The 25438-nt window shown below is 42.4% G+C and overlaps 1 protein-coding gene across 5 annotated transcripts; it reads right to left on the bottom strand.

The window, feature by feature from the left end:
• Nucleotides 1-6353: 6353 nt before the first annotated feature.
• SERPINB8 (serpin family B member 8) lies at nucleotides 6354-22046 on the bottom strand. 5 transcript variants are annotated; one of them, XM_068563804.1, is made up of 9 exons: nucleotides 21890-22046; nucleotides 18724-18963; nucleotides 17786-17869; nucleotides 15579-15756; nucleotides 14167-14304; nucleotides 12268-12385; nucleotides 10357-10499; nucleotides 8478-8630; nucleotides 6354-6869 (listed from the first exon to the last, which is right to left on the bottom strand). In XM_068563804.1, the coding sequence occupies exons 4-9, from the start codon at nucleotides 15744-15746 to the stop codon at nucleotides 6465-6467; spliced, it is 1125 nt and encodes a 374-aa protein (XP_068419905.1). In that variant the 5' UTR covers nucleotides 15747-15756; nucleotides 17786-17869; nucleotides 18724-18963; nucleotides 21890-22046; the 3' UTR covers nucleotides 6354-6464. The 5 variants fall into 5 exon arrangements, with proteins under 5 accessions (XP_068419905.1, XP_068419903.1, XP_068419904.1 ...); XM_068563802.1 differs by lacking the exon at nucleotides 18724-18963; XM_068563803.1 differs by lacking the exons at nucleotides 18724-18963; nucleotides 21890-22046 and adding an exon at nucleotides 21634-21777.
• Nucleotides 22047-25438: the final 3392 nt, after the last annotated feature.

Genomic DNA, 25438 nt, shown 5'->3' with positions numbered 1-25438 from the left:
CCTCCTTTGCACGCCCCCGCCCGGCTCACAACTTCCCTCCCACACTCATACCGTTTCAGTTCTCCTTCAATAAGCATCTTTTAATATCAGGAGTTTGTATGTGCTGTTTCTTCGTCCTGGTACACCTTCCTCATTAACAGCCTGGTTACTCTCACTCAAAATTTAGATCTTAAACAGTACTTCTTCAAAGAGGTCTTCCCACATTGCCAATCTAAATAAGTCTCCCAGGTGACTCCCTCATGGCAGCCTTTATTTTGCTTCTTTTCCTAATACTTAGGATGGTTCATAATTATATTGTTTTGCATCCTTTTGCTTCACCATTATGATCTTCACTCCACAAGACGTAATGGCACAAGAAGACTGTCCATAAATAGCAATCTTTTGGCATACAGTAAATATGGAACATGTGTTGCCTTCTTTTCCCCCTAAATACCCTATTTTGATGACTGTATAGAAGGGGAAAAAAGAAATTTACCAATGAAAATAAGAAAGGTGAGAGGGAGTTCAATGGTGGGCAGGAGGTTCTGGTTGATTTTTGGAAGTCATAATGTATATGGCAGAATATCAATGGATGAATCAAAATGAAGGAACAAGCAGCTTGGCACACGTAAAGGAGAATGCTTGGGTACTGGTGGGCATCAGAATTCCCAGACAGACTCAGGATTCTGAGTCAGCAGACCCTGAGGGAGAGAGGGCAGAAGGGAGATGGAACTCCAGTGGCTCCAACTGGCTCCATGCCTCCCATCTCCCTGTTGGCAGAGTGATGGGCAATCCAGAATTGCTCCCTAGGGAAAAATAAAATTGTGAACTTTTTTGGTAAAGAAATTTTAAAAATCTGGCCAGAGAGAGAAGGTGCTTTTAATATGGAGACTAGAACCTGAGAGTAGAATTTATCCTACTCTGAAATTTGAAAGTTAAAGAAGGAGGAAAGGGAGTGGAGGCAGGTGGGGAAAGAGGTAGGCACGCCAGGCTTTTCTACCTGCACGCCCTCTGGTACAGAACGCAGGTTACACACCGCTCCATAAAAAGCAGGCTTCTCAATTAAGCATACTTTTTGACAGAGAAGCCTATTGAATAAAGAGACCTACCTATACACATAGACAACAGTAGAGGCGACATAGACGAGCTGCCTACATCAATCCTCAAAATTATTCACTACTGGATAGGAGTCAACAATCAAAATGTACAAGGAACCTTGAAGAACATCTTTGGTTTACTATAGAGGGAACAATACTGACACTCAGAAGAGCTGATCTGGAAGAAACAATTTAGACAAGAACGTTAACAATTCCCATTAGGTATTTTTAGCTAATTCAAGAGCTTATTACACATGCTTACACACAAACACAGACACACAGACTGATATGACAGAAAGGAATAAACAAAAGGCAAGAAAATATGTTTCTGAAATTTAAAACATTATTGCCAACAAAATCAATAGAAGGACTTGGAGAAAAAAAAATCGGGAAATAGCTCAGGATTTAAAAGTAGAAAATAGAGAAAAGTTGAGCTGTAGATGATCAATTCAGAGGGTCTAACACTTGATGGCCATACATTTTGGACAGTAAGATAGGAAGGGAAGAAATAATCAAATAAATTGTACCACATGTCATCAATTCTAAAATGACCTCCCCTCTAAAATGCATTATTATTTCATGTATTGCTAAGGAAATAAAAGCTATGCCAATTGAATTATGATACAATACTTTGTTTCACTAGAATTTTTATTTATAAATATGTAAAGAGTCCCTTTAGGTGCGTTTAGATATGTATTTTGTTAAGTCTTCTTCATAGGTAAAATGCAATATTTTCAAAATAAATTGCAAAATAACTTAAAACCATATTCAGAACCTGGTTCTTTTAAATGTTTATGGGGCTTAAAACCATAGATGTTCATTTTCTCATCACAATATTCTTTATTCTGCCAGCACGAGCTTTGGTATGTGGGCATTACCAAACGTGAGCAAACATAGCCCTATTGTCTGGGATTTTCTTCCAAGCTACTGACACTCTTTCTGCAAGTTTTGATGTTAGCGTGTGATAGGGAACCCTACAACACAGGGTTATAGGGTTGTCCTTTCTTAGGTCCTATAAATTATGGTTATTGCTTTGCAAGAAAATTGGGAATTTCACTCATTCTTCCAAACCTTGATATTCACTTCTCTAATATCAAATTCCACATCACTGTTTCACTTCAGTAATTTTTGGCATTTACAATAATTTTTTTTTTAAACATCTTTATTGAAATATAATTGCTTCACAGTGGTGTGTTGGTTTCTGCTTTATAACAAAGTGAATCAGCTACACATATACACACATTCCCATATCTCCTCCCTCCCGCATCTCCCTCCCTCCCACCCTCCCCATCCCACCCCCCCCAGGCGGTCACAAAGCACTGAGCTGATCTCCCTGTGCTATGCGGCTGCTTCCCACTAGCTATCTATTTTACATTTGGTAGTGTATATATGTCCATGCCACTCTCTCACCCTGTCAATAATTTTTTAAGGCCAAATAATAATATAAACTTTAAAAATTAATGGCAACTATACTTGACACACATGGCATCAACAATAACTTGAAGTGAAAAAAATAAAGACACCTATGACTAAAAACAAACATATATGGGCAACGACAATTACATCTAGACATATCCTACTTTCAGGGGTGTGAAGATGTACAAAAAATGGGTCTTATTATGAAGCACAGTATACTGGTGATATTTTTTATCAGATTTTTATTATTTTTTCTATGTTCATCTGTCCAGTATTGAAAGAGGCATCTTGAAATTTAAATTTTATCTTCATTATGAATCATACCCTTTCTATATCAACAGACAGCATTTCTCCATTTTAGTTCACTTCCTTAAAGTCCACCTTTTCTACTATTAATAGTTTGACTCCTGCTGTCCCTTTATTTAAATTTCCCTGATATATCTTTGCTCATTTTATGTCACTTTGTTTGAGGTATGCTAATTGAAAACCACATTTGACCAAACACCGTTTTTCATTTTCAATCTAAAAGATTTTTATCTTTTAATAAGGAAGTTACTTTTAGTTCCGTTATTAAATTTACAATATTTAGTCTTATTTCTCTTAGCTGGTGTAGTCCTCATTGCATCACGTTATACCATGATTTCTCCATTCTTTTGTTAAATTTTTTTTATTGTGAAATGTATCACTGATACAACACAATGGATATACATATATGTATATTTAAAGATTAATAGTAAGTTGAATAAACATCTAATATCCACTATCCAACTTAAGAAACAGAGTATCAGGAATAATTTTGAAGCTTCCTGTTGATCTGATTACATTCTTTCCCTGCCCTGGGTTTCGTACTATCCTGTATTTTGTGTTAGCAATTCCTTTGCCTTTTATCTATAGCTTTACTACATAGATGTAGCTCTAAACAACATAATGACCAGTTTGCTTATTATTTAACTTTGTGCAAATGCAATTGACACTTGTTATTTTTACTCTGCATTGTTTTATGCTGATAGCTGTGATTAATTCATTTTCCCTAATATATGGTGTTCTGTACAAATTTGTACAACCTTGTACGTTGTGTTCTGTATGAAAGGTGCTGACAATGTGAATGGTGCCCCAGAGCTGAGTAAGGTGATAACCCTGATTCCTTTGTATGAATACAACATAATTTATTCATTTTAATAATTCAGCATTTTTTCCTAGGGTTTCTTTTAGCATTTTTTCTTGCTGTGATGAAATAGTATTGCTATGAGCATTATTTCACATCTCTTGAACATACAGTTTCTCTAGGGCTTCTAACTAGGAGTGGAATATCTGGTAATAGTGTATACAAATACATGCATTAATAAACTGTTTTTCTCTTGTTAATCATTTTGTTAAAGAGCCTCAGCTGAAAACCTAAGGCGATGGCTAGAAGTAAAATTTCCCTTCCCTACAAAAGCATAAGACAGACTGGACTGCCGTTGCTGACTTTGAAACTGGAAGAAAGCCACCAAAAAAGGCCCCCAGCTGACAGGCAACAAAAAAACAGGGACTTCATTCCTACCACCACGCGCAGCTCAGTGCTGCCAGTAACCTGAATGTCTCTGGAAATGGATTCTCCCTCAAAACCCCCAAAGGGGTCTCCCCGCTGCCGACACCCTGACTTTGACCCTGTAAGACCGGGATAAGCCACTGACCTACAGAATTGCGAGACAAAGATCCTTTACTCAAGCCACTGGGATGGTGGTAACCGTCAGCAGTAAAAACCAACACAGTGGATGAGCTTGGCTTGTGATAGTCCTGTTGATCCAAATGCTTTTAAATAACCTGATCAATGTTATTTTAAATTAATTGTTTTCTCTAGTCGTGTTAGTCTTTAACTGGCAGGAGGAGGCCATGAACTAAGATGTATCACTGCTCAGTTAAGGCCAAAACAGGTTTGGTGGAACACAGACACTTGATCAGTCTTCCAAGCAACGTATTAGAGTAACCGTCCCTAGTTCATCTCTATGTTTCCTAGCTGCTTTGCCCTTGTTGTTTGTTCTAGGATGGACAGCTATGGAACAAAATTTGGCCAACCTAAGACTATGGTTTTGGGGTTGAGGGGTGGAGCTCTGCTTCAAGTGCTGTGGGGAAAGAAGGAAGCTGACACACTGAGAAACAATAAAACCAGAGATGAAGAAAGAGCCTAAGGCACTTGGGTCCGTAGTTCTAGTTATTCCTCAAGCACTTTTCTTAACTTGATACTGGATAATAAATTGCTTTTTTTCTAAGTTAGACAGAAATGTGTTTCTGTCATTTGCCAATGGCAAGGATCAGTGTTGAATGCTGTATTCATTTCCTGTTGATGTTGTAACAAACTGTTATAAACTTAGTGACCTAAAACACCACAGATTCACCATCTCAAAGCTCTGCTAGTCAGAAGTCTAACGCAAGTCTCTGGGCTAAAACCAAGGTGCTTGCAGGGCTGCATCCCTTTCTCAGGGCTCCGTGGCAGAATCCATTTCCGTGTCTTTTCCAGCTTCTCCATCCACGTCCCTTGACTGGGCCCCTTTCCTCCATCCTCAAAAGCCAGCAACATTCAATCTCTCTGTGCTCTTCCTCCATGGTCACATCCCCCTCTGACCTCTAATTTCTATTTTAGTTTGCTTTCTTTTATGAATGATATTGAGCATCTTGTCATGTGTTTACTGACCTTTTCTGTTTTCCTCTTTTGTGAAGTATTCATTTCATGTCAATTTTTCTACTGGATTGTTTGTCATTTTCTTACAGATTCTTTCATGGCAACACTTAACCACTAAAGGATTTATCCTTTAGTGGTTAAATTTGTTAAACTATCATCTCCTGGTTTGTGCTTGTATTTTTATAATTTGTATGGTATATTTTAAAGTACCTGTATTTTAATGTAGTTGATTTTGTCCATTGTTTGCCTTAACTGTTTTGCTTTTTATATATTGATTAAGAAATCCTTCTTTGGGAATTCCCTGGTGGTCCAGTGGTTAGGAATTCAGGCTTGCACTGACAAGGGCGTGGGTTCAATCCCTGGTCGGGGAACTAAGATCCCGCGAGCCTTGCAGCATGGCCAAAAACAAAAATCCTTCCTTTCCCTAAAGTCATACAATATTCTGCTATATTTTCTTGTAAAGCATATAAAATTTTCATTTCTCGTTAAGTATTTACTGTCTCAATAATTGTTTTCTTCTTTTAAATAAGGAATTTTTCCCAGCACACTGTATTGGGCTGTCATTTTCCTATTGACCTCTAATACCAGTTCTTTTCTGTTTCACATTTCATATATGAATAAGTATGCTTCTGGGCTCTTCTGTACTATTAATCTGTTTGTCTATCCCTGTGTAAACACCACACTGTATTAACAGGGCTTTATGATAAGCTTCAATATCTAGTAGAGCAGAGCTCTGCAACTTGATCTTTTTCTTTAGAAATGTGTTATAAATTTTGGCCTTTTGCTTATTCATATAAATTTTTAAATAAACTTGTCAAGCTCCATAGAAGCATTGCTGGAATTTGGATTAGAATTACATTACATCAATAGGACAAGTGGGGGAGAAATGACAATTTTTTAACTCAAGGTGTATTTGTGATATGAAATATGTCCATTTATTTTGGTCATCGTTAATGACTGTCAATAGCACTTTATAATTTTCAACATAACAGTCTTGCTTATCTTTTGTTAATTATCATTCTTAAGAACGTTATATTTTTAGTGCAAAATTAATTACATTTTCTAACTATTGCTTTTTAGATGCATAAAAATGGAATTGACTCTGGTCTAATAATGATATTGTGTACTACCATAGCAGGTATTGCTCTAACCTCTTTATCAACCTATTAAATCCTCTCAACAACTCTGTGAGGGGGTCCTGCTATCATAATTACACTTTATTTTGGCATTCAAACCACCGCATCAATTTGGTCACAGGGAATTTGAAGTAAGGCAGGGTGGGCAGAGTGATGTACAATGACTGCAGCCCTTTATGGAGAAGAGAACTTGCCGCAGAACAAAATGCTGTTGGTTTCATCGTGCCTGATGAAGAAAAGGAAAGGGTGGTCTGCACAAAATCTTGGTTCAATTCTGCTGCACTGGGAGTTCCTGACCACGGCAGTGGCCGCAGCTGCCTCCGTGCCCTCCTCATTGACCTCTACAAAGCACTTGTGCACGACCTTGGACATGGGCACGTTCTTCTTGGCTGACATTCCAGAAAAGTCGGCCTTGGCTTCCTCAAAAGCATCAGTCATTCCTAAACTTCGAAGAAAAGCCTCCAAGTCATAACTCTCCTCCAGCTTTAACCTGGGAAGAAAAACTTGAACTTTATCCTTAGTCAGCTTTTCTGGATTTGTCCAGGATCTGAACTTCTCATATGTAAGTGCCTTTTCCACCTGAAATAATGAAGAGTTAAATCTTAAAAGCTAGATGACAATAGCCTGGTACCCACCCATCCAGCCAGTCATTAACACCTCCACACACACCCACGACCTGCAGCTAGATGGTGAGATCTGGTCCAAGATAATCTAAGGGATATTTCCTCTTATAAACACACCAGGATTTCCCCTCAAATTCTTGCATTTTCCTTGTTTTATGGATATAAGCGAAGAACAGTTAGAAAAGACCTGAGACAAAGATAGGGTTTTATTTTTAACTATCTGTACCAAATTCATTTCAAGCGGTTTTTTTAGTTTAGAAAATTCTCATAACCAATTGATTGTATTCATGTGAAACACTTTACCATGAGTTTAAGAACTTGTTCAACAAAAGGGAGACAAAGCATGGCTCAGAACTCTGATGGATGAAAAATGGGGAAATCAGGGATCATTTGAACGGGAAGGAAGACGTGGATTCTGGGGAGGGGAGAGCAGCAATGGGGAATTCCACAGGACGATTGCTTCTGGCATCCTTGTTTGCCCTCTGCCTGCCCTGGAGTTTCAAAACCTACAAGACCCAGAACTCATTCTATTTATCTACAGGGAAGAAATAAAGGAGGAAGAGGGGGCTTCCACTTGCATCCCCACTTCCCTTCACCACCTGGAGTCCGGGTGCGTGCTCCTCTCCCGTGACAGCTGGGTTTGGATGTCAGCTCTATTCCTAGACTCTCCTAATTTTCTTCTCAAGTTGCCATGACAGAGCTCATCCTTGACTTATGCCAGGACCTTCCTGATTCCATGGAGAAGCCAGGGAGATCAGGCAGGCCCTAGCCTCACAGCGGTGTGCTGGTGTGCAGGTGGTGGGCTGGAGCTGGCTTGTATCTCAGGTGAGTGTCAATTGTTAAACCCTCGAGAGCCTAAATTCAGCCATGGTGGGGGTATTTACACCACAGGAATCGGCAAATATTATAATGCTTCCCCTACACCCCAGAGAGCCAGATAACCAGCACACTATCACTCTTGTGCCTCCCACCCTACAAGTTTACTTCCCCCCATCCTGAACCCCCATTTTCTGTCACGGGAAAATGTCTTCCTCCTAAGATAAATTCCTCACCTGTACTTTAGACCCTTGCTCCTCAAAGTTGGTCTATCACCAATGGCATCTGCATCACTTGGAATCTTGTTAGAAATGCAAAATCTCAGGCCATAACTCCCCCCAAATCAAAGTCTGCATTTTAACAAGATCCCGTTAGGTTAATATGCACATTAATGTTTGAGGAACACTGCCCAGATCCATTCTTATCCTTTTCCTGTCCTTTTCTTCAGTAATTATTGGGCTCTCAACTAGCCCCTCCCTTCAAAGTAAATAATAATGTTCTTATATTTTTGGAAGTCTCTCTTCTAAGCTTGATCAAAATTTGTCTATACCAGCAATTCCACTCCTAGTTGTACACTCAACAGGAAATGCATACACATGTTCACCAAAAGACACGCAATGGTGTTCATTTAGCACTCCTTAAAAGAATCCTAAATTGGAAATTCCTCAAATGCTATCTGGTGGATGGACTCTTAAAAATGAGCTCAGCCTGGATCCAAGGACACTCAGACTCATTGGCAAGGGCTCACCTCAGCGAGATCCGCGCTGTCGTCAGGCAGTAAAATGAGCATGCTCAGCTCCTGCTCCGCGTAGGGCAGCTCCAGGACCTGGGCGCGCACCTCCTCCACATACCCCATTTTAAACTCAGCTTGCTTAAACATCATCTGCACTGTCTTCTTCTCCTAATAAGAATGCAACATTAAAATCAAATTACTGAAAAATGAGCACAGTGCACTAAAAAAAAGATACGTCTGATTCGCAGAATCCCTAGGTACATATAATTATTATTTCTGTGCACTTATGCTGATTGATGTAAAGTCTTCATTATTACATATTAGTGTTGAGTATAACATTCTTTTGCCCCAGCAGATCAAGTATTATGAGGCGGGAGAGAATAAATTGATAAATATAGAGAGACACAAAACTATAGTATTCTCAGAAGAAATTGTGGTTTTTTTTCTCTTTTGAGAAGATGGGTAGAGAAGCACTCCCAGGGACCTTTTAATTAAAAAGTTATTTCTCCAAGTTAAGAGAAAACTTAACTAATATTCAGGTCTTTAGGCTGAAAGATCTGGTTAGAAAAGGTATATAGGCCAGAGGGAGTTATACTTTTTTTTTTTCCAATAAATTTATTTATTTTTGGCTGCATTGGGTCTTCATTGCTGCGCACGGGCTTTCTCTAGTTGCGGCGAGCGGGGGCTATTCTTTGTTGTGATGCACGGGCTTCTCATTACGGTGGCTTCTCTTGGTGCGGAGCACGGGCTCTGGGCGCACGGGCTCAGTAGTTGTGGCACACGGGCTCAGTAGTTGTGGCTCGCGGGCTCTAGAGCACAGGCTCAGTAGTTGTGGCGCACAGGCTTAGTTGCTCTGTAGCATGTGGGATCTTCCTGAACCAGGGCTCAAACCTGTGTCCCCTGCATTGGCAGGCAGATTCTTAACCTCTGCGCCACCAGGGAAGTCCCGGGAGTTATACTTCTATTCTGAAAACTTGCTCAATTATATAATTGGCTTTATGGCCTTGCTTTTCTTGAAGGGGGAACCTTGATAAGATGTGTAGGGTCCACCATTTTTAAAGCTTGCATCAAATATATTCTAGATTTATAAATTTTTGTGCAATACGCTGTTATCAAGCAGATGGAGGTCAAATTCCAAGCTAACAGTTATTGACCCCAGCCGTTACCATATTCAAAAGTGAATGGAGAAAAGTGTTTTTAAAGTTAGGCATGTAATTCTAGAAATCAAATATACAACGTGATGCTATAGTTAATACTTTATCAAATACTGGAAATTTGCTAAGAGGGTAGATTTCAGGTGCTGTCATCACAGAAAATATATGTTAACTATGTGAGGGAAAGATATTTTAATTAGCTTGACTGTGGTAATCATTTCACTATGTGTATGTATATCAAATCCTCACCTTGTACACCTTAAATATGTATAATTTTTATTTTTTAAGAAGATTCAAGAATAAATAAAAACAAAGCTGGCCTGAACATTTGCTAACACTTTTTTTCTTGTATTAGGAATTGTACAGCCATGAATTCTAAGGCAATAAATAGTCATAGTTGTCATTGACTGTTGCAAGAAAGTCTCTAAATACAACAGTGATAGTAAAATACAAACATAATTCCAAGGCTTAGAAGACAGTTTCTTTCAATCCAAATAACATGACCAGAGAGAGAAGATCGATTTGACCAAGGATCCAAAAACAAAATGATCAATGTAACAATTATTTTAGTTTTCCTCTTTCCCATTCCAATAAGAGATATATAGGCGGCATGAAATTCCTTCAGAAATAAATTAAGAATCAAGACAATGTGAAATAAATTATTTTTTTCCATTCATTCACAACCTTTCCCAGAGTATTACTTTAGAAAGTAGCTGTATATCTGCAAAATATGCCCCTACCTTGTTGGTTTTAAAGGTCATTCCCCTTGTGTGCTTTCTGTCAAATTGCTCATTCCACTTTCCTTTGAAATAGGTTGCATTCACGAGGACCAGCTTAGTCAGAGGACCAATCGCCCCAGCCCCCAGGATCTCTGAAATCTTTCCTGTAAAGAGTATGAGAGAAAGTTATTGCTATTGGGGGAGAATAAACATTCTTTTACAAAAGTTCTCTTGACATTGAAAGCCAAGGCTTGGTGGAGAAAAGGCTGGATCCTGTCGTTCTGGCTGCCTGAGGAATCAGGGTGATGGTGTTTCATTCTGTGCACACATACAGAGTAGTGTTTGTCCTTAAACAACAGTCTTGAAGCAGGCAGGCCAATGATCATTTTGCCCTCAACTTATAGATGTAGAAATTCAGGTTCAGAGTATTTGCCTGACTTTTTGCCAAGGTCACATAGGCGACAAAGTGGTTGAGCTGAGAAAATAACCCAAGAGTCTCGATTCCAACTGTAAGCTTCTCGACCTTGGCGCCATAATTTCTCAGCCACGCCACTCCTGGCATTTTAGGCCACGTAACTCTTTGTTTTGGGGACGGTCCTATGCGTTTAGGATGTTTAGCCAGTATCACTCCCCCCCAACTGTGACAACTGAAAATGTCTTCAGTTATGGCCGGATATCCCCTGGAGGTTGATTCTGATCAAGAATCGTTGCTCTGTGCCCACCTTCAAGTCTCATTTAGGTGAGGAGAGGCTTCCGAAGGATGGGGATACAGATCTGTAAATGGGAGAAGGCAGCTTCCTGGAGGGAGGGAATGGGGCAAAGGAATTAGGGGGATGCAATAAAGGGGCCCAAACTGAGTTGTCCAATGAGAGCGGAGACGAGGTGACCCCCAGCCTCCCCTCCAGCTCTGCTATTCTGGGAAAACTCGGGTGGTCAGCCTGGTGGAAGGAAGGGTGTGAGCAGCCGTGGAGGCGGAAGTGGGTGGTGGAGGGAGGGTGAGGTGTGGAGAAGCTTCTGGCTTCCCTAGCTGACTCAGTGCTGCTAGGTCAACTGGAGTGCCAGAGGCCACTGCACACGTGACGTATGAAAATATCAGCGTGAAAGGCTCTTCCCTTCCGATGGTCGTTGGCCGCCTGTGTAATCATGGGTATTGTGGCTGCCTGACACGCAGTGGATGCGCCGTAAGATGGAACGGATGGAATAATGAGTGCCAGGCGGGCACGTGAACAAATGAGTGACGTAACCTCCCCTCCTGCTGGACGGCTCTAAATTACGTGCTGAGTACTCAGAGTTCTGAAAAGCACGTCCTTTTTCTCTGCACTCTAATTGAGAACTGGCAGAAATGTTTCTGGTGAGACAGAATGTGTCCGGACAGGGCACCCTGCATGCTCCACATTAGCTGCACTTCCAGAATCCGGAGCAAATTCAGAAAAGCAAACTTAGCCACAGCCAAGTTCAGAGGGAAGGAGAGGGCTGTGGATGAAACTAGAGCGGCTCACATCACCACCGGGAGGTGACGTGAAACGTTGTCCCACCTCAGCTGTAATCTAAATGGAATGTCCTCCTGCCCTTAGAGCACGGCAGTGTCCTCCCAGGTAGACGTTAAGTGGGGCACCAAAGAGGAAGCATTTTTCAGGGATGTTCCAGTACCTTCCAGAGGGGAGGGCATCTGAGAGACTAACATTAGGTTTAAGCATTTTTCAGAAATCACCACTTCATAAGCCCAAGAAAAATATCAGAATTGCATCAATGGCCTGAAAGCCCAGCAAACACACATAAACAGGCCACTGGTTACAGGGTCACAGTGGCCACCCGTGGAGGTCACATCCCAGGTTACAGGGTCACAGTGGCCACCCGTGGAGGTCACATCCCAGGCAATCTCAGCTCTGTGTCCCTCACAACACCACATCTCCTGAAATGAAAATCTCTCACCTTCAGTCTTCTCCGTCACCCAGTCATTTATGTGTTTCCTGCATTCTTCAGTGTCTTTAGAAAAGGACAGTTCCTCCAGGTCTGCCTGATAGAACTTCTGGCAGGATTCCTTAAAAGCCTACAAATGCAAAATACCAAGTTTGGCCATATTCTACTTGGCAAAGTTTCCTAAAAGTGTGAAAACATTTCTTTCTTAACGTGTTTCTAGCACAAATGCCTGCACAGGGCACCCTGTACTTTAAGACTCATTTATGCAATTAATCAAAATGTATAGACTGCTGGCTTTGTGCCTGGCACTGTGCCAGGTGCTGGACACCAGGGTGAAGACATGACATTGGACCTGAGGTGGCTCACAGTCTGCTGAGGGAGAAACATACACACACGATAGTTACAATATGTTTTGAGAATACAGACGGCGGCAGTCATGCACAAAACAGCCCGTGAACGTTCCTGTCAAACGCTTAAACTCCATATTGACTTTCTGTTTGATTTTGTCTCCCCCACTAGGTGGTCTAACCCTGTTTTACTCATTTTTGTATCACCAGCACCAACCACAGTGTCTGAAACAACCTTAGGGAATGATTGGGAGGCTCCATAGTGGAACTAGATTGTCACGAAATCTTACAGGTCCTCCAGGAGTGGAATCATTGTGTGTGTGTGTGTGTGTGTGTGTGTGTGTGTGTGTGTGTGTGTGTGTGTAGGGTATTAGGGAAAACAGTGGCAAGGCATGAGCCATGGAATATAAGTTGGGATCAAGTCAAGAAGGTTGTTATATGCAACACATTAAAACCCAAGGATAACTCACCTCATGAAAGGTTGTTTTCTGATATAATGTGCCTGGCAATGGGCTCCCATCCTCCGCCCATCTCCTGTTCTCAAACATTTTAGCTTCTACAGAAGAAAGAAGATGTAGAGAGAAGAAGGACCCAAGCAACCAAGAAAAGTGGAGAATGGTTCCCTGTGTCCCCAGTATTCCCCAATTACAGTATTCAAAGGTCAGTCTGATATTCAAAAATGAACATCAATTAACCAGGAGATTCCTGGAATCACTAGTGCTTATCCTAGAAAACCTAACTAGCTGAGGGATCCAGAATCACCTCCAATAATATTTAAGCCCGGAGCAGGCAACCTCCACGGGGTAGCACCCAACAGCAGCTAGAACACGATTATGTCTGAGTCTAACAAAATAATCCTTGGAACTGCTGGCCAATAAGATGGCCGGACTTGCCCTGATCATTTCATTAATCTTAAGATAGCATCACTCTGCATATTATGTGGCATAATTTTTTGGACTTCACTTATTGAATAATGGCAGGCTTTTACTGGACTAGGGAACTTTGGAATTATATGTTGCAGTAAATAGGAACTACCCAGATTCAAAACCTTATTTTTTATGAACAGATTTTAATTTTAGAAAGATTATTCTGTCAGTAGTGTGAAAAGACTAGGCTGAATTTGGAGAGATCCATTAGGAAACAATTAAAATAATAGTGTAGAAGATGTGAGAGTCTGGACCCAGGCAATGGTGGTGGTGATTCAGAAGACGGGACAAATTTAAGAGACTTTGCGAGGCCAGCTCCACAGAAACAGCCCAACAGTCAGAGATGAGACCAGGGAATGGCGAGAGTGATGTGGTCACTGAGAAGGGGATCAAGGGGGAGAGGCAGGTCCGGGTGCAGGAAGATGGACAAATTGAAATTGACATCTGGGAAGATATATCAGAGACAATACTTTTTCAAAGGACACAATTCAGAAGCAATCACAAAATTCAAAATTACAATTACAAAATATAATTCTAAGCACATTTTTAAGGCAGCAGAGCTACACTTTATCTCTGCTCTTCTGTAGTTTCTGTTTTATTTTCAATTTCTTTTTCATCAATGTGCAAGCACTACTTACTGGCAGGAAATCACATGTCTTTTCCCCAAAGAGTTTGTTGGCAGTTCTAAGCAAGCACTGAGGGCCAGATTTGTTCAATTCCATGAGAAGTGACTGGAATCCTTGGTGAATATCTCCACCTTTGTTCAAACAAAGTGCCTGGTAATAGAAGACGAGAACGGCAACTTTTGACATGCCATTTCTCCCCCAAAGAGCTATTTCCAAACAAATTTCGACACTGAAAATCACAGAGAATCCTATTTTAAAATGAGTTTTGTTTAACCGTCTAGCACAGGGTTCCTCAACCTGGCAGTATAGACTTTTGGGGCCACATACTTTGTTGGGAGGCTATCCTGCACATCCTAGGATATTTAGCTGCATTTCTGGCCTCTGCTCACTAGATGTCAGTAGCACCTCTTGGTTATGACAACCAACTCTGTCCAGACTTTGTCAACTGTTTCTGGGAGGAAAAATCGCCCCCAGGTGGAAAGCCCTGCTCTAGCAGATTTATCTATGCCAGGAAGACAACGTGTGATAACTCAGGAGGGAGACAGAACAGAACAAACAGGTAGCGGGAGTGACCCACAGAAGACAAGATGAGCAGAAACGTTTCATTAGTGATTCCTCAGAAGTCCTCCAGACCAGACTGTGACTTAAATGTCAGGTCAGAGTGAGAATCAAGGCTGTTCCCTTATCTCCCAACAACCCCAGTCCAAAGCCTCATTCCTCCAGGGAGCTGGAAGAAAGAGCCACCAGGGATTCAACTGTGGCCGTGGACACGCTTCTGGGGGGTGTTTGCACGCCCCGCTATTAGTGGGAACATGATGTGTATATGACAGTTTTCTGGGATACGTTCACCAGACGGTCAAAGAAACTAAGACATAAATAGGGGAAGGTCTACTTCCCTAAAGTAATATCCACTACTTCACTGGTAGCTAAGGGCACATATAACCCATTTCGGATCAATCAGATAATATATTCCCTCTATACAACTCCAGAAGATGTAAGTCCTCATTTGTGTTGCATTCGTCTTCCACTTATGCATAATTGTACACTAGAAACAACCCGTTTAACAAAAAGGTTCATTTACACAGTTGCATTTCAATTTGAAATATAATGTTAGCAAAAGTTTAAAATAGTACAAAGTTGAAATTCTTGGCCTTTTTGTGGAACAGAATTTTAGTTCACCTTACTTATCAAAGATGCAGAAAATAACGTACTGACTTGATTTCTCCCATAAAAACTAGCAGGAGATTCCATCTTACACAATTAACCTTTCTACCCATGTCTGCTTTCTCTCCATCACCACGGTGCCCCTCCCACCTCCCAGCCTCACCGGCTTCCATCAGCTGGAGTGAAGGATGAACAGACCAGCTCTATGAAAGCACAGAGGAAGCCCGCCCTTGGTCTTCCTTTGTGGTGGGCACGCATACCTGGGACATCTGCACCGCAGTGTTTCCTTTGGCTCCCATTAAGACCATGGTCAGGGCAGAGGAGAGGCTCAGGGGAGAGAAGAACACGTTTCGCAAGTTGTCCTTTTCACCCAGCAGTTTTAATAAGTTGATGGCAAAAGTGCCATTTGCTTCACAGAGATCATCCATCAGTGAAGGTCTGCACCCAAAGCACAACACAGAAGCACATTAGCCATATACCCTCCACTAGCCACTGCTCACTAGTCACTAGTCACACCTCCACACCAGTCTGTGGACACTGGGTATGGTCAGCAGAATAACTGCATCCCCAAACATCCATGTTGAATCTCCAAAACCTGCGACGATGTTATCTTACATGGCAGTAAGGACTTGGCGGATGTGATTGAATTAAGGATCTTGAGATGGAGTCACCTGGATCATCCGGTGGGCTTAGTGTAATCACAGGCTTCTTATAAGAGGAAGGCAGGAGGGTCAGAGCCAGAGAAGGAGAAGTGAGGATGGAAGCAAAGGTCAGGATGATGTGGAGACACAGAATGCAGGCAGCCTCCAGGAGCTGCAAAAGGCAAGGAAATGGGCTCTGCCCTAGAGCCTCCAGACTTAAAACGTAGCTCTGCCAACCTCTTGCGGACTTCTGACCTCCAGAACTGTAAGATAAATCCCCCATTACTGATAGTTCTTCAGTTTGCTGTCTCTGGCATAATTTATAAGCAATGTTCTATGAATTATAATATACTATACATAAAAATGACATTTCTGTCACGACGTCACATGAAAACAGCTGGATGGATTTCAACAGATTTTGGAGGGTTTTTCTGGGATGGTCTGCCCTAAAATGTGGGCTCCTGGGAAGACACAAAATTTACTTTAAATCAGAAGGACTCGAAAACAATACACCATTTTCCACCAGAGTTGTTGAAACTGGGCTGGGAGCTGTGAAGGGAGCCCCTGGGCACGGAGGTAGAACATGAAGCCCAAATCTCAAGTCATCAGATGCACACTTTGAATCAGGCACTAATTTTGGATCCAGACGTAACCTTCCCCCCAGCTTGACTAAACTTTAGACAAGCTTCTTCCTGCCTCTGGTGCCTGACCTCTCTTTCCTTAGAGCACTTACTCTAGGCAATTTGTCATCGTAAGTTCTTTCTCTGCTCCTCCGAGAGGTAAACATTTTGAAAAGCCTCTTTCCTATTTTACAGCCCAAGACAATCCTTCTCAAGTCCCTAGAAGCCATCCCTTTAAAATGTAACTGTCAAGGAAGATAGTCTCCGTGGGACGGTGGGAGCAAAATCGCAGCAGGCACCTTGCTGCAAGCTGTGAAAAGCTTTTGCAGCATATTAATTTTTATAATTTTAGAAACATTTTATAAATGCTGCATTTATTTCTATTAAACCTTCTAGAAACCTGGGCTGCTAGTCAGTAAATTATTAAAGTTCATCAACTCATCTTGGTTTCCCTGAATCTCTTTGCTGTTACAGTTGAAGACATTTTGGAAAATAAAAGGACAAATCATCACCCATAACCCCATGATGCTATACGCTATTTTTTCTATCATGCTATCTGTTTTTAATTGGTATGTATATTTTTAACTCAAAACTTGTAAAGCTACACAAGAAAAATATGTTCCAATTTGGAAAATTAGCAAACAAGAAAAGTACTGGAAACTCCACCTAGAGATAAGGGTCATCATGCATGTGCTCTTTTTTTTTTTTTTTTTTAACTTTGGATTTATTTATTTATTTATTTATTTATTTATTTATTTATTTATTTATTTATGGATGGCTGTGTTGGGTCTTCGTTTCTGTGCGAGGGCTTTCTCTAGTTGCGGCAAGCGGGGGCCACTCTTCATCGCGGTGCGCGGATCTCTCACTATCGCGGCCTCTCTTGTTGCGGAGCACAGGCTCCAGACGCGCAGGCTCAGCAATTGTGGCTCACGGGCCTAGTTGCTCCGCGGCATGTGGGATCTTCCCAGACCAGGGCTCGAACCCGTGTGCCCTGTATTGGCAGGCAGATTCTCAACCACTGCGCCACCAGGGAAGCCCCATGTGCTCATTTTTATAAACAGATGGGCCATCCTCTGGTCCTTCTCTCATTCCCCAGTGGACTAAAGGGCCTCCTGCAGCATCTTGAAAGTATATTTCATTTAGACGTGGAGGGGGTGGGTCTTCTGGGCCGCAAGGGCAGGAGGGGAAAGTGGGTGGGGAACACACCTGTTTTAACCAGAGCCGCTTCACTGTTGAATGGTTCCTTTGAAGCTTCCTTCTAAGATTTTTTTTTTTCAAGAGGAGATGTCTCTGGTTTAAAAGAAAAAAAAAGGGTGGTGGGGAAAAAAAAAAAAAAAAAAAGGGTGTGAAGTTCACACACTAAATATAAAATAACAGCCCAAAACCCATTCTTTAAAGTTTGAAAAAAATGTATTAAAACGTCAACCAAGAAAATACAATGGCACAGTTTGACAACAGTGCTCTATACGTAATAGGTCATTTAATAGAGGACACAGTGTTAAGTTCCTCAGTGCCCTCACTTCATAAGTCCCTCCAGAGCCGTCAGCTGCAGGGCTGGAACCCGAGGGCCGCAAGGGTCAGAAGGCTGATGTGTCTGCAGCGGGCAAGTCCCACCGCAGAGCAAGGCTCAGCCTGCCTCCAGGCCACTTCTCACCCCACATTTCCTCACCTTACACTTGAGGATGTTTCGGAAAATAAAAACCTAGGAGCCAGGAGGGATATTCAAACTTGATAGCACTGTGCCTACCAGAAGGTGGCACCAAAGAGACTCAAAGAAGGAAAGAATTAGGTAAACTGGAGATGAAAGACAGGAATACATTTGGATTTGATCTTACATGAGCATAAGAGTTTTGACCTGTGGACTGAAATAAAAAAATGCACAACGTGAGATTAAGTTGTGAGCTAAGTTTTATTCGGGGGTCTTACTGAGGACTACAGGCTGGGAGACAGCCTCTCAGAGAGCTCTGAGGAGGTAGGGGGAGAAGCATGATTTTGGCTAGGGAATGCACGCAGTCAGACATACATATCAGTAAAAGGTCACTGCTAGTCACGAGGACCAGATATCTCAGTTAGTGATTTTAGTGCTTTCCTATGTAGGGGAAGATGCAAGAATCTGGGTTCATTAAAATTTTTTCCTGCGATACCTCTCTCTAAGGAGGCTGTTTTCCCAAAGCACAGAGTGTCTCATGCTGTTTTTCATCCTGAATTCCTTTCAGCGTGCACTGTAGGTCAGCGACTGCAATGGCTAATGACTTGATCCTTGTAGAACCGGATGGCGGGCAACATTCTTTGTTTTACAGGAGCCAGGGTGAAGCAGACATAAGCTTGGGCTGGTGATTGTGAGTGTGTGTGTGTGTGTGTGTGTGTGTGTGTAGTTGTCCAATCTGAAAAGGCAAAGGAATGAACTGGAATATCACATCAATTTCCTCTTTACATTGTAACTACTTTTAATTGTAAATGTCTATGTCTGGTTTCTTCCATATTGCCTCTTTCTTCATCTCATTTCCGCACCTCCATTCCTTTTCAACATCCAGGTGCTGGTCAGCAGCAGAGTGCTTCCCATCAGCATCTCGCCCCCCAGCACTGACACACCGTCGCACACACACACCAGTGCACCTCTCAGATGCACCCCCAGCTCACACCAGTGAAAAGATTTTATTTCCAGCCAGTAAAATGGATTGGCATTAAACTCGTTTTCCTTTTACAGGTGAACAAACAGGGTCAGAACAATTAAATACTGTCCTCAGGTCTCAGAAAAATCTGACAGATTCAGTCACAAAAGCAAGCCTTCTGCTTCCAAGTAGTTGCCCCTTGGTATCCATGGGGGATTGGTTTCAGGACCCCCGTGGATACCAAAATCCAAGGATGCTCAAGTCCCTTATATAAAATGGTATAGTATTTGCTCATAACCTACACACATCCTCTTGTATACTTTAAATCAGCTCTAGATTACTTATAATCCCTAATACAATGTAAATGCTACATAAATAGTAGCCAGAGGGCGCAAATTCAAGTTTTGCTTTTTGGAACTTTCTAGAATTTTTTTCAAATACTTTCCATCTGCTTTGGGTTGAATTTGCAGGTGCAGAACCAGTGATAGAGGGGAGGGCTGACTGTATTCAGCATCATTCTCTCCTGGGGGCCTTGAATGCCTGTCATCTCCCTGCTCCACTCCCCCATCCCATACTCACATCCCAAAGTGAATCTGTTCAAAGAGCACTTATGTCCAACTGTCCTTATATGATTTTGAAGAAAAAAAATTAAAAACAAATGCCATAATTCCTGACTGGGAGCTCCCACCCTTGGGGAGATGGTTTCAAGCTGGCTGTGCACTCCATGCCAAGACAACTGACAAAGGGCTAAGGAAGCCCACAGTAAAGCAGGATGAATTCTCTTTAGGAGTTCAGGAGAAGGGAAACAGGATTGGGCAGGAGCTCTGGAAGGTGGTGAAAGAGGGGGGTGAATGTGAGGGCTGTGGCTGCGGGATAGGCAGGTACAAAGAATGTAGAGGAAGGCCATGGTTTGTGCGGGGCCCAGGGGAGTGGGTGTGTACGTGTTCCTGTGAGAGAACTGATGCCTGAGACGGGAGGGGCCCCTCACGCCAGGTTTAAAGGTTTGGACTTGAGCTACGGTCTGGAAAGCCAGGCACGGTTTTCAAACAAATGCTATACCTAAGTCTTAGAAAAATATTGTGTCTCACCATTTGGTGGGGAAAAAGGCTGTGGACCCTGCCGGTAGACCACTGCCATAGCCCAGGGGCTGCCTACTACAGAGGAAATTTCTGCACTGAAGACTAGAAGACGGAATTGCCAGGCTGGGTGACTGATCACACTCGGATAAGGAGCAGGGGCATCAAGGATTATGCTGAGGTTGTAGCTAACCCGCCCTCAGGGTGCGCCAGGAACCGCAGGAAGCTATGTGAGGAGCCAGCTTGGGGTGGGGAAGGCGCTGCGTTCCATCTGCTCCATGTGAGATGAGTGGAACGTTCCATCCCACGGGATCCTGTAACAAAGACAGCTGAGGGACGTTTGTCAACATAGGTAGGGGACTCAAGCTGAGAAGTTCTCCAGCAAGGATTGGGAGCCATCAGCATCCTGATTCCAGGAGCTTCTAGGGGAATGGATGAAATTACTCAGAATGTACATGAGGAGGCAGAAGAGAGAAAAAAAATCCACCTCGTTCTGGAGAATTTCCAATTTTTGCAGGTAGTGAGAGGAAAAAGACGAGAGACCGAGACCCAATCATCCGGATGTCCTGGGAGAACGGGGAGTGTGTGAGGGGCCGGGGAAGTGGGGAGGGCTGGAGGAGGACAGGAAGGTAGCACCCAGGCTGGAGAGGCGGAGGGGAGCCAGTCTGGGCCTGAAAGCCCTCAGCAAGGGGTGGGAGCAGGAGCTAGACGGCTGAGTAGTATCCGGGGAGTGTGGAATCGATTCAGTTAGCTACTGTGGCTGCAGAGGAGGGGAGACAGGGGGAAAGCTTTTGTTTGTTTCACGCTGAGGGAAAGCAGCCCATAAAGAAGAACAGATAAAAGATGTTAGAGAAAAAAAAGAAAAAGAATGGAAGAAATACAGAAAGAAAAAAGGAGGGGAGGGAGGGAGGGAGGGAGGAACAGAGAGAGAAGAAAAAGAATGAGAAGGAGGAGGAAGTGGAGGAGAACGAGAGGAGGGGAGGGGAGGGGAGGGAGGTACGCGCAGTAAGCTGGATCGCAGAGGGGACAGGGGCTTGTGCTGGGGCTGGCATTGACCCAGCACCTCTGGGAACTTGCCCAAGGCTCCATGCAAACTCCAGGCGAGGAGGCCGTGGGCGCCACAGTCTTCCCGCTGCGCCCTGCGCTCCCGCCACTCGCTCTCCCCAAAGCTTCCGCCCTTCCATCTCCGGGAACCGCCGCCCAGGCTCGGGGCACCGGCCGCGCCCTCACTGCCAGCAAATCGCAGCGCAGCGGCGGCAGCAGGCCGGGTGGCCCTTCCACTCCGGGGACCACCCTCTGACCCAGGGCGGGTCTGCGCACCGCGCACCTGCGCTCGGGTCTCGGAGCCCCGTCCTGGGAGACTCACCTTCGAGCGCCAGACCAAGCGGGCCGGGGGCCCAGGGTACGGGGGGGCCAGGGCGACCCCAGCCCCGCAGCTCTCCTGCCCGGATACCTCCTGCCGTCGTTCCCCTAGTCCTCTCCTCCTCCTTTCCCAACCCCTGCGTCTGCCTCTGGCCTCCCTTCCTCCCCTCCTCGCCCCCGTCCTCTCTCCGCAGGAACTCTAGGCTAGAGGCGGCCGCCGTGGGAACCTGAGGGCTCGGGAGCCCTCCCAGCCCCGGTACCTGGGAGATTCCAGCTGTTGCTGCCGCTTCTATTGCTGCGGCCGCTGCTGTTCCGGCTTGGTGGACGCTTCACGCCCGCTTTGCTTTCGGGCCGGCTTCCGGCGGTGACTCAGAGCACCGGGAGGTGGCGCTGGCCTGTGCCGTCTCTGACTCCGCATCCCCAGGCTGGACTCCGGGCGGAGGCTGAGCCTCGCGCGCCCCCTCCTGCCCCGGCCTGAGAGCAGACGGCTTGGCGGGGGAGGCAAGTCACCCGCCCCCTGAGGGTGTTTGGGGAAGACTTAGCCAATTGGGGGATTGGTTTGTTTTCCTGGGTTAGTACGCGTGTATGCAAGAGCAGTTTCAGAATCGGAACTCCACTTTGAAAATTAACTAAAAGCAAAACCAGAGGTTAAAGCTTCCTAAAGCCAGTGGTTTCCAAACTGTTCTGGTAGGACGTCCCATCAAAACAATTTTTGAGCATGCATCTCCAGTATCGAATTTACATGTGCTTTATGCTAAATACTAATATATTATGCACGCTATAAAACACGTAAACAAAAATTTTAAAGATAAGAAAAACACTTTTTGATTAGAAGTACATTTTTGCGCTTACAAAAATTATTTTAAAATTTAATGAGATCAATGTAATTGAATATATGTTTGCCTGTTTTAATCTTAGTTTAAAGCTTTGAAATACAGTAATTTGAAGGCCTGGTTTTAAGTTCAGTTTATTTCTAAACTTGGATTGATAGCTATCATAAGAAAAGTCTTCTCAGGAAATGGGTTGATTTTAAAATGGAATAAAGGCATCATTAGCTGTACTTACTAAACCTGGACATTTGATTTTCATCCACATGCTAATTATGCAAAGATTTCTGGTTAAAATCTAACTGGTAAAAATCTCTTTATCCTCTTGAAAATCATTTGTTCTTGCAAACCGAAATTTTTAAACCGTCATATTTTAAATATTTTTGACAGTTTGAAGCCCACCAAATCTTTTCTTTTTGTAAGATTTTAATGAAGTTTAGAAAATTATATTTCCAAGTTTTTAAGTGCCCAAATATGAAATTGTTAATATCTTTTTAGCAATGAAATCATATAATGGAAAATATCCATATAGATGTTCTCAAAAGAATCACTCTACACTCTTTCAAAAGCAGTTGAATTCTCATTCATAGGTAAGATGTACCTTTACCTAAAGGCAATCGACTATTTATTTTGAAGAATACTTGCTAGATTTTCTACTACTAATAAGCCATTTATGATCACAGAAAAGTTCAGCACATTTGGAGCACCAGACTTTAAAAAAAATATGTAAGTAATTAACCTCTTTTTTAAAGTACTTTGGTATGAAATAATAAACAAGCCTCATTGCTTTTCAAAAGCTATCGATGGTTGCTACACTGCTTATTTAAAAATATTGTAAAAGTTCTACTTTTTAATGTTCTAGGTTGTTGTTTTTAATCACAGTAACACCATCTGGTAGCACGCATCCTTTGCAATACCTTGCCCAAAGCAGACACATGAGGACGCAACTCTCAAGCCTCTGCATTATGAAACAGTGGGTCTAGTGCCTGTGCACAGGTTCAAAGAGCCAAGTTGAAGTTCAAATCCAAGTAACTATCCCTGACCCAGAAGTCTGTGCAGTTCAGCTTCTAGAGGGGAACTGAGAAGGCTAATTAGGAGTCAGAGATAAATGGAGACCCTCCAGTCTAGAGCATCACAGAACAATTTTGACGAGTATCCTTGCCATCTCAGGTTTACATTGGGTCCCTACTTTTCAGAGAGTTCTTACTCTGGAAAAGCTTAAAGGAACCACAGCCCTGACACATCATTAACTAAACATGAATGGGATAAAGATCACATAGGGATTAGTTCTCCTGGTCTCTGACAGATAGTGGCGAAGGGAATATCTTTCCTCTTTACTCCCAATAATGGAGGGGTGGCCCGTGGTCCCCTTCACTGGGCCTACCATATCTCTACCCCTTCTGTTTCAAGGAAAGTAGACTTCTTTCTTCTCTAGGACATGGTTCCATTAGTCATCTCCTGTAACTTTAATCTCTTTTACTTCTTTGGAGTCTCCTTATCTCATAAATATACTCAGCATCTCCCATATTAACACAAACAAATAAACACAAAGCCCCACAACTTCCTCGCTTCTCTGCTCTGTAGCTACTGCCCTGCTTTTCCGTCCTTCCATTCACAGTCAAGTTTTTTTTAATAGTTTTGTTTTCCCTGGGAACAAAGGAGATTAACAGACCGTGATTATTATCTATTGTTCTAAGGTCTGTTATCCTTCTAAAAAGATAGGCTGTATACATTTGCACTAAGGGGAGAACACAAATATCATCAGCAAATACTTTAAGCCTCATTATTGAAAAAGCCTGATACGCATGCGCACACACAGGTACATGTGTCTCCAAGATGACTGCAGTTTATTCTGCAATCATTCCTTGCACTAACATCCACTTTGAGTCTGTTTCTCCCACGAGTTTGTAAGCTCCATGACTCCAAGAGACTGGGGACCAGGGTCTGTTTTTGTTCAGAAGTGTAGTCTTCCAGTAACTCTAATTCTCACAGAGAAACAAAGCGCACCAGTAAGAGTAGCTACGTAGGTAAATATGTATAAAAGACAGCATAAGTTTATCCTTGTTAGTAACTTTTCCTTCTATGTGATTTAAAAGATAGCTGCATAAAGCAATAATTATGAAACTGTTCATGGGCTTATAATTCATAAAGATGTATAGTTGTAGGACAATAATAACATAAAGAAAAGAAGAGGAAAAGGAGTGATACTGAAATAGAAAAAAAATTGGAGAAAATAAATAAATAAAATACAATAAATCCTCAAAAAAAAAAAAGAAGTGTAGTCTTCATGCCCCGAATATCAACTGATACAGTGTGGATGCTCAGCAAACATTTTTTAAATGAATGACTGCCTGAATGCATCTTACTAACCTGAAGTTTCTAGTATCATCCTTTTTCCTCTTTTGTTTGTTTGAAAAATACTGTGTTTAATATTTTCTGATTGACAGCCTCTGACACAGAGTTACTCTGGTCTTCCTTTATCTTGGCTTGGTTTCCATGCTCCCTGTTCACTTGTTACCTACTTTTCTTATGAGTCCACATGATACATAACACTTAAGGACTTTTAATTTAGTAGAACACAGACACAGGGGATTTCTTTCATTGTTACTTGATGTGAGGTATTATGGATAGAGGGAAAATGTTTTATAATGATATGATAAATTGTCATATATATTACAATTTCCTATCTTTGGAGCTAAAGCATAGAATCATTTTTTTTTTTTTATTCTATGATACCAAACCAAGATTTAATGCAGAAAATACATTTTCTTGTACTAGTTTATACACCATTCATGTCGGATCCATATCAGATCATATCTTTCACTTAGTAGATTAAAATGGAAAAAGCAGCCTAGAATGATAGACTCAATCTCTAAAATTAAAATAGCAGTTGATGAGACTACCAATGAGCCATTGCGTAAGAGCATTTTTAATAGAAATTAGAAAAACACAGCCAATTTTATGGAGATAAAGTTTTACTAA

The sequence above is a fragment of the Eschrichtius robustus genome, chromosome 14 (assembly GCF_028021215.1).
Source record: "Eschrichtius robustus isolate mEscRob2 chromosome 14, mEscRob2.pri, whole genome shotgun sequence".
NCBI classification, from domain to species: Eukaryota; Metazoa; Chordata; class Mammalia; order Artiodactyla; family Eschrichtiidae; genus Eschrichtius; species Eschrichtius robustus.
This window is presented reverse-complemented; position numbering and strand designations above follow the sequence as displayed.